This window comes from Carcharhinus amblyrhynchos, chromosome 13 (genome assembly GCF_965287045.1).
Source record: "Carcharhinus amblyrhynchos chromosome 13, sCarAmb.v2.hapA, whole genome shotgun sequence".
NCBI classification, from domain to species: domain Eukaryota; kingdom Metazoa; phylum Chordata; class Chondrichthyes; order Carcharhiniformes; family Carcharhinidae; genus Carcharhinus; species Carcharhinus amblyrhynchos.
This window is the reverse complement of record NC_137336.1, coordinates 79,871,732-79,881,138: the sequence shown is the minus strand read 5'-3', so window position 1 is coordinate 79,881,138 and position 9,407 is coordinate 79,871,732. Positions and strand designations below refer to the sequence as shown.

The 9,407-nt window shown below is 42.4% G+C and overlaps 1 protein-coding gene across 1 annotated transcript; it reads right to left on the bottom strand.

Moving 5' to 3' along the window:
- Window positions 1-498: 498 nt before the first annotated feature.
- Window positions 499-7,568, bottom strand: LOC145352011 (putative G-protein coupled receptor 139). Its single transcript, XM_080201882.1, has 2 exons — window positions 7,499-7,568; window positions 499-1,403 (listed from the first exon to the last, which is right to left on the bottom strand). Exons 1-2 carry the CDS (start codon window positions 7,566-7,568, stop codon window positions 499-501), a joined length of 975 nt encoding a protein of 324 aa, XP_080058008.1.
- Window positions 7,569-9,407: the final 1,839 nt, after the last annotated feature.

Here is a 9,407-nt window from a genome sequence, read left to right as displayed (position 1 = left end):
TCAGTTGCTATCTTAAATACAAGCTAAGTACATTTATTATTAAGCAAAAGTACTAACGGTTTGAGGCCAAAGGCCACAGATTTGTCAGGGTTTCATCAAGTGTCGGAACAAGTTCGATGGACTGAATGATCTATTCCCGTTCCTATGTTCCCTTTCATACAATCGCAATAATGATTCTTCCCTCTGGTATACATCGAAATGGAAGTTGCAATATTAACAATGAATAGCCGAGAGCGAGTGTTACTGTGCAACAGTTATTTTTAAATAAATTTACATTAACCTAATCCAATTCCGCTATCGGATCCTTACTGAAGCTGTTAAACAGGTGAACGCTGAAAATATTAATCCTTTTCATCAGAGTTCATTACAGTTTATTTCATATCATTTCCCAATATCTCCCTTTCAGATGATTAGAAATAAACATAAACACATACAGGGAATGAGTTACAATTCCGCTTTGGAGTCGAGATCATGCTTCGTTTGACTGGGCGTTTTTTTTCATTTTTTCACTAATTTGAGAAAAAGTGTCCAGGGATATTTTAGGATATTCTTCAGTTCGTCTCTGAATTTGGTCTGTGTAACTCCATAAATGCAGGCGTTTGTACAGGAACTCAAGTACATGAGCAGATATCCTGCTTCCGTGGCGATATATTCAGGATTAGAGTAGCCGCCCTGATAATAAACGGTGCTTGACAGCTTGGTGGCTGCAAAACTCCCAACTGCTGTTAACCACAAGAATATCAAACTGCCGGATATGCTGAAAAGTAAAATGATGGATTTCCTACGGTTCTTCAATTCTGGATCACTCTGACTCCCATTGTTCTTACCCTGCAGACCCTTCCGGGCTTTGTTAGCTATTAAAATACGCCGTACGGTCAAACAATTAAACAGTGCCATGAAAGCAAAGGGAATCGATGGGAGTGACAGAGATTGGACCCAGCTGTAGGCTGCCCACCCGGGCATTGTGAAAACATCAGCTTTTGTCCGGCAGCCCCATTGAGCATTGTTAATTATTTGCTCAGGTTCGTATGAAAACAAAGCTGGGATACCCTTCAAAAAAGTCAGAACAGACAGTGTTAATATAACTACGGTTGCGGTTTTCTTGGTGCAGTACTTCACTTTCAACTTCTGACAGCAGATCGCTACAAAGCGGTCAAATGCAAATGAGGCTGTGAACCACACTGACATATCCAAGTTGGTAAACGCTATGTACAGAATGAACCTACAGACGGCTGTGTAGGACAGAAAAGAATATGGAAATTGATAATTAATTATTAAATACAATATAACATTAAATAACATGACCAGTAGATCTGCAACTGCCATGGCCACCATGTAGACAGAGATACACTTGGAAAGACCACAGTTTTCTCGACAGAGGATCATAATTATCAGCACGTTTGCTGGAAGACATAAGAGAGAAGAGGAAAGTTAAAGGCCTGGAAAGGATTTGTTCTGCTGTATTTAAAAAGAAAATCATGATATGTGAATGTCGCCGGCTAAACCGGCGTTTATTGTGCCTCCATATATATATTTTTTAATTCATTCGTGGGACGTGGGCATCGCTGGCTGACCAGGATATTGCCCATCCTCAGTTGTACTCGGAGGGTATTTGAAAGTCAACCACATTGTTGTGACTCTAAAGTCACATGTAAGCCAGACAAGGTAAGGACGGCTGACTTGCTTCCCTAAAGGGCATGAATGAACCAGATGTGTTTTTTTTCCCGGTAAATTGACAGTGGTTTCACGGTCATCAGTAGATTCTTAATTCCAGATTTCTTTTTTACATTGAATTCAAATTCTACCATCTGCTGTGGTCGGGATTCGAACTTGAGCTGAGTTTCTAAATTACTAGCTTAACAATAATATCATTAGGCCATTACGTCCCCGAGAAACTTGCGCTTGAGGAAGTGGTGATGAGCTGGCCTCTTTAACCCGGAGGTGTAGGTACACCCACAATGCTGGTGGGAAGGGAGTTTCCGCGACATTGGAAGAACAGCGATATTGTTTCAAGTAACATAGAACATAGAACATAGAACATTACAGCGCAGAACAGGCCCTTCGGCCCACGATGTTACACCGACCAGTTAAAAAACAATGACCCACTAACCTAAACCAATCCCTTTTCGTCCATAAACCTATCCACGGATCTCTTAAACGCCCCCAAACTAGGCGCATTTACAACCGCAGCAGGCAGGGCATTCCAGTCCCTCACCACCCTCTGGGTAAAGAACCAACCCCTGACATCCGTCCTATAACTACCCCCCCCCCCTTAATTTAAAGCCATGCCCCCTCGTGCTAGCTTTCTCCATCCGAGGAAAAAGGCTATCACTGTCCACCCTATCTAAACCTCTAATCATCTTATATGTTTCAATAAGATCCCCTCTTAGCCGCCTTCTTTCCAGCGAAAACAACCCCAAATCCCTCAGTCTCTCCTCATAGGACCTCCCCTCCATACCAGGCAACATCCTGGTAAACCTCCTCTGCACCCTCTCCAAAGCCTCCACATCCTTCCTGTAATGTGGGGACCAGAACTGCACACAGTACTCCAAGTGCGGCCGCACCAGAGTCTTGTACAGTTGCAACATGACGCTGCGACTCCTAAATTCAATCCCCTACCAATAAACGCCAAGACACCGTATGCCTTCTTAACAACCCTATCTACTTGATTCCCAACTTTCAGGGATCTATGTACACATACACCTAGATCCCTCTGTTCATCCACACTATTCAAAGTCCTCCCGTTAGCCCTATACTCAACACAAGTAGGGATGCAGAGTACACTTGAGAGGAACTTCCAGATGGTGTTCTCGGGTATCTGCTACTCTTGTCCGAGGGGATGCTGGTCGTGTGTTTGGAAAGTGCTGCTTAAGGGTTTTTGTGAGTTCCTGCAGTGGTACGCATCGCTGGTGAATGCTTGTGGAAGTGGTTGTAACTAAGTGGGCTGCTTTGTCCTGGATGGTATCAAGCATCTTGAGTGTTGTTGGCGTTGCACTCAACCAGACAAGCGGTGACTACTCTATTACATTATATATGTGTGTGTCTCTATGTATGTTTGGGTCCCTGGCGCTGTGAGACAACAGTTGTACCTCTGTGCCACCGAGCCGTCCCTTCTGAATTTATTAAATATGATTTGCTGGGGCGACATCTCAATGGCGAGCTTAATGAGAAATATAAAATTAAGCACATGATAAAATGTAAACACATTGCCACGGGGAGCAAAAAGTGGCAACATTAGCGGGCTGCAAGGTGAGGATGACTAATAGACAGGCACTTATCTTTTCATACTCTTTCCCTCTTCCTCCAATTCATATACTCCTGCATAAGAGTCAGAAGCCCAACATATAAAGGCTTGGATATTGACACTTGTGTAATTTTCCTATATCACACACTGGCAAAATTGTATGTGATGGCGTAATTCTTTGGATTTAGAATATACTATTTGGAAAAGAGACCTATAAAATGTGAGCATCTGAAGCGTTACATCAAGTGGGCAGGAAGTGAGTGAATTGGTTCAGTTTTGAAATTCCAATCCATACACACAACGGGATAGATTAGACACAAATGATATTTTCCCCAGATGGAGGTGCAAAATAGCCCGTTTTGTTCAGTGCCTGAATTGAATTCGATTTCATGTTGTGCATTTCAACCCCCGTCGAATTTCTACACCACCATTTTGACACTGCAGACTGAAACCTTCATCTTGGCTTTACTCACGGTTTTTACAAATCCAGGCTGGTAAATTATGCACTGAACTGAGGTCCTAGTGAAGTGCTCGTTCGAAATATTAGTCCCATGTTGCCAAGAAGTGTTGATTTTTTGGTTGTTTTCTTCTGCTGCAGCACAGCGGACTCACCACTGCTTGAAGTGAGACAAAGGATAAATTGGAGCACTGGAGGCGCCAATGGATTATTTCCTGAAGTGAGGAGAAGGGGCAAATACTATCATAACTTATTATGGCTCCTGTTGTGCCCAAAACATCAACTATCTCCAGCAGTGAGGATGACGTGTAGAGGCTGCAGAATCAATCGTCTCTTGAGGAAGGACTTCTGGAAAAAAATTGTGCAGACACTATGGAGTGGCGATAGAGGTTTCATGTTCTGAATTTCAGAGCGTACGAGAAATCAGGGAACGTTAATGATATCATTGTCACCTATCGTGGAGAGTGTACTGGGGGGTCAGATGTATGTACGCTTGCATGAAGCACATTTAGCGTCGCAGGAAAGGCACAACGGAAGGCAGCATTGTGCCTGACGGAGCTTGATGGCCAACTATCACCACCTAACATGGAGGGCGAGGCAGAATATTGAGCGTGTTCAACACAGTGGACATTGATGGTAATTCCAAATGTTTAAGGAGAGACTTAATTTTGCTGAGCTCCCTATTGGGCTTCCTACACTGCGATCCACCAAGACAAGCTAACTTCAAGTATATAAATTTGAGAAGCTACCGTTCTCAAGTGAAGCTAAGCTGAATGTTATGCCCTGTGTACATCTTTGGTTGAAGTCATACTCGTCACACAAATTTCAGCTGGCCATACACAAAAAAAAAATCGCGGGAAGTCCAGACCACGATCTATTCTATAATGTGCAAGGGAATTTTAGGGCGGCATACAGACCCCTGAGAATCCCTTGGAGATAGTTTGCGTCAAGATTGTCAGTGCTTCAAAAAAATATTCCGCAATGTTCTTTGAAATTTACTTGAGCCGAAGTCTTCTGCTGTCCAATTAATGAACCACATCTTAGCTGTGCCGTATTGCAAGCAGATTCAGCCAAAGGTGCCGACTGGACTAACAGGTTAGCCGCCTTTTATCCCCAGCCTTACATATGTGAGGGTTCAGCTAATTCCATTCACTCTACGCTATTTAAAGAAACGATTGAAAACACGGTATACGCCAAAATCTGTGCGTCCTGACAACATCTTTTCATCCATCACAATGCACTGTACCAGAATATTGTAGCAAACACATTGAAGCAATTCACTAAGGCACTTTCAGTAGCACGTTTTATATCCAGGACATCTACCACCGAGAAATATAGGAGTAGCAGAGGCAATAAAACAAAAAGCTGTAATTTCTCTTTTAAGCTGCATATCATAAGAACATAAGAACATAGGAACATAAGAAATAGGAGCAGGAGTAGGCCATCTAGCCCTTCGAGCCTGCCCCGCCATTCAATAAGATCATGGCTGATCTGTCGTGGCTCAGTTCCACTTTCCCGCCCTCTCCCCATAACCCTTAATCCCCTCCCTTATCAAGAACCCATCAACCCACTTCTTAAAAATATTTAGCGAGGCAGCTTCCACCACATCAACGGGCAGAGAATTCCAGAGATTCACCACCCTTTGAGTGAAGAAGTTCCTCCTCAACTCCGTTCTAAACCGCCTCCACTTTATCTTGAGGCTGTGCCCCTTAGTCCTACTGTCTTTTTTGAGCGGGAAGAGTCTCTCCACCTCTATCCTATCCATCCCATTCATCATCTTATATGTCTCAATGAGATCTCCCCTCATTCTTCTAAACTCTAACGAGTACAAGCCTAGTTTATTCAGCCTCTCCTCATAGCTCAACCCCCTCAACTCCGGTATCAGCCTAGTAAACCTCCTCTGCACTCCCTCCAGGGCCAAAATATCCTTGCGCAGGTGCGGCGCCCAAAACTGCACACAGTACTCCAGCTGCGGCCTCACCAATGCCCTATACAGCTGCAGCAAGACCTCCCTACTTTTATATTCAATCCCCCTCGCTATGAAGGCCAGCATCCCATTGGCCTTCCTGACCACCTGCTGCACCTGCAAGCTGGGTTTTTGCGACTCATGCACAAGGACCCCGAGGTCCCTCTGCACCGTCGCCTGCAGTCATGCAGTCTTCCAATTCTATCGGCCTCTCTTCAATGCCCTTGCATTAAATTCTTCCGAACAGCGTCATGGATGTACCTGCAGGATTCGCACAATAGTAGTCTAAAGGGCAGCACTATGCCACCAGTTCCCCGCCGGCACTTAGAGATGAGCAACCACTGCTGCCCTTGCCAGCAATTCCTCAAACTAATAAAATAAGATGAATCAAAATCAGAGTCACAGTTACATTAGAGCCAATATGTAGTGAGAAACCTACTATGCTTTACTACCAGAGGGTTCAGTTCCTACGCTGCACTGAGTCTAAGAAGCGGGATGTCATGTTTCAGCTTTATAAAACTTTGATTAGGCCACACTTTGAGTATTGCGTTTAATTCTGGTCGCCACATTACAGGAAGGAGGTGGAGGTTTTGGAGAAGGTGCAGAAGAGGTTTACTAGGATGATTCCTGGATGAGAGGGTATGAACTATAAAGAGAGGCTGGAAAACTAGTGTTGTTTTCTCTGGAGCGGTGGAGGCTGAGGGAGCAGCCTGATATATGAACTTCTACAGATGCACCATATAAACTATTCATTCGGGTTGTATTGGAGCTTGGCGTGACTCCTTCTCTACCCACACAGGAAGTTTTATAGATGCGCCATAGAAAGCACTCTTTCTGGTTATATCATAAGTTGCTATGGCTCCTGTTGCGCCCAAGATCGCAATAAACTACAAAAGATTGTGAATGTAGCCGAATCCATCACACAGAACAGCCTCCCATCGGTTGACTCTGCCTACACTTGTCGCTGCCTCGGCAAAGCAGCCAGCACAATTAAGGATCCACGCAATCCGGACATTCTCACTTCCGCCTTCTTCTGTCAGGAAAAAGATATAACAGTCTAAGCACGCAGACCAACCGACTAAAGAACAGCTTCTTTAAACTTTTGAATGAACCTAACTCGCATTAAGTTGATTTTTCTCTATACCCTAGCTTTAACTGTTAACAGTACATTCTTCACTCTCTCGTTTCCTTCTCTATGAACGGTATGCTATAACGGTATAGCGCACAAGACACAATACTTTTCACTGTGTACTAATACATGTGACAATAATAAATCAAATCAAATAAAGATAAGTCTATAAAATAATGTGTGGCATCGATAACATTGACTTCTTTTTCCCAGGGTTGAAATGTCTGGTACTGGGGGACATGCACTTAACGTGAGAGGGGAAAATTTCAAACGAGATGTGAGAGATTTTTTTTTACACAGAGTGTGGTAGACACCTGAAACGCGCTGCCAGAGATGCTGGTGGAGACAGATACAATAGGGGCATTAAAGGGGCTTTTAGACTATCACATGAATATGCAAGAATGGAAGGATATAGAGCCAGAGCAGACAGAATAGTTTAATTTGGCACCATGCTCAGCATAACATTATGGGCTGAGGTGTCTGTTTCTGTGCTGCACTGTTCTGTGTTCAATGTCCTATTGCCAATGATTGGCATGGTCCCTCACCTGCCGCGGGTGGTGATCGGAATAAACTGAATGCTTACAGTCATATTCTCTGACTCTGTGATTTTACAATCGTGGTATGATTGGAATTTTATTTTCATTTTGATGAAAAGCCGACCAATTATCAATAAGAATTATTAAACACAATACTCTTACTTACCAGGAACGCCAAATGTTGCTAGAAGTGGATAGTAAACGTTCTTTACCAGTAAGATTGCTTCTTGCACCATGTTAAAAGAAACTGGCACTATCTACTCGCACTCGGAGTTTTCAAATTAACCTGAGTTTTATAGATGACCCCATCTTTATAAAGCGATGGGCAGTCAAGTAAGAAAACCACGTTACATCATATTTGCCATTAGATGCTGTCAATACACAATTCACGGGTGAGTTTCTGCTTCATTACAGAAAGGTGCTGCAAATGGAAAATTGTGCACCTCTACCCATGAATCTATTAAAATGAGCCAATCCCAAAGGAAATACTCTCTGGGTAAAATTTCCAATTATTCAAGCAAAAATCTCTCCGGATTTTTAAGATTAAGCATGTTTTTAACTGATTACAGAATGAGTACTAACTGTTAATTTTTATCGATAATTGGTAGAATTTTACACGTAGCTGCCCTGAAATAAAATAATTGGAATTGACCTAATTCCAATGCTGGTGAAGCTGATCCATTATTACCAGTGTTGACCCAGCCCTAATATTACTGGTGCTAAACTAACAAAGGCAAACAAATCATTTGCTTTATTGCTTCACCCACATGTTTCCTTACAGAGCTCCGTGAACAAGCACACTATTTGGACATCACCACTTCCTCTCACTATTTTAGAAATGCTTTGCCTTTCCATTTCTTTTACTACCAAAGTGGATAACATTACACTTATACCCATTTTATTCAATCTGCCACATTCTTGTCCATACATTTTGCCAGTACAAAAGTACCCTTGAAACTTCCTTTCCTCCTCCTGACAGTTTACATTCCCAGCTAATTTTATCAGGTGAGGTGACAGCACACATAGAAGTAATTATATAAAACCTGGTTGCCTTTGCAGCGGCGTGGCTGCAGCATGACAAATACTTGGACCTGAGTATACCCAATACTGATGATATCTCGAACTGGCAGGAAGCTCAGCGAAGTTGAAGGGGTAGTTTTTTTGATTAAGAATAGCATCGGTAGAAGTGAGAGAAGGGGTGAGCTTACTTCTGAAAATCAAAATGTAGGATCAGTTTAGTTAGAAATGAGAGGTAGTAACAATTAGATGTCATTGTGGGTGTTGACTTTAGGTCCCCAGAATTACAAATGATTTAGAACTGTGATTGCAGGAAGATATAATGCGAAACATTTAGTTATAACCATGAGCGATTTTATTGTATACATTGATTTGACAAATCGATTGGCGAAGGCAGTCTAGATGATGGGTTCATAGGTTCTTTTTTTCTCTGATAGTTGATTCGAACAGTGTCAGCCACAGATCGGACTGTACTAACTCCGGTATGTTCTCAACTTAAATAGAGACAAATATAAGGGCATGAAGATAGTGCTTGATAAGGTAAGCTGGGGAAATAGGTCGTGATAGGTCACTACAGTTGCAACGGTGGACTTTTGAGGAAATATTTCAGGAGGCATAGCAAAGATATATTTCAGTGAGGAAGAAAGAATCTAAGAATGTGCACTCTCTCATTGATTAACTGAGCACATTAAAGATAGTATGAAAATTAAAGAAGCGCATAATTCTGCTAAGGTGAGTAGCAGATCAGGAGATTGGCAGAAACAAAGAAAACAATGACTCAAACATTAATTGGGGGAGGGGGAATAGAGTACAGGAGAAAAACAGCTTTTAACATAAAAACAGAAGTTAAGAAGTGTTGGCGGGTTTTCTAGATGTATAAGAGTAAGTGAAATGATTGCTGGTCCTGTAGTGAATGGAAATTTGGGAAAAGGTGAATAGTTAGTGCAAAAATATTTTCACTCACTTTCCTGTGGAAGATGTAAATAAGTCACCGAAATAATTGCGAATTAGGAGCTAAAATAGCGGGAGGGACTGAGCGCAGTTGCAATCATCAAGTA

Bases quoted from the DNA above. Each gene is read 5' to 3' on its own strand.
- LOC145352011 (XM_080201882.1), bottom strand. From the start codon at position 7,568: ATGGTGCAAGAAGCAATCTTACTGGTAAAGAACGTTTACTATCCACTT. The intron at 1,404-7,498 runs GTAAGTAAGAGT...TATGTCTTCCAG, and splicing joins AGCAACATTTGGCGTTCCTG to CAAACGTGCTGATAATTATG.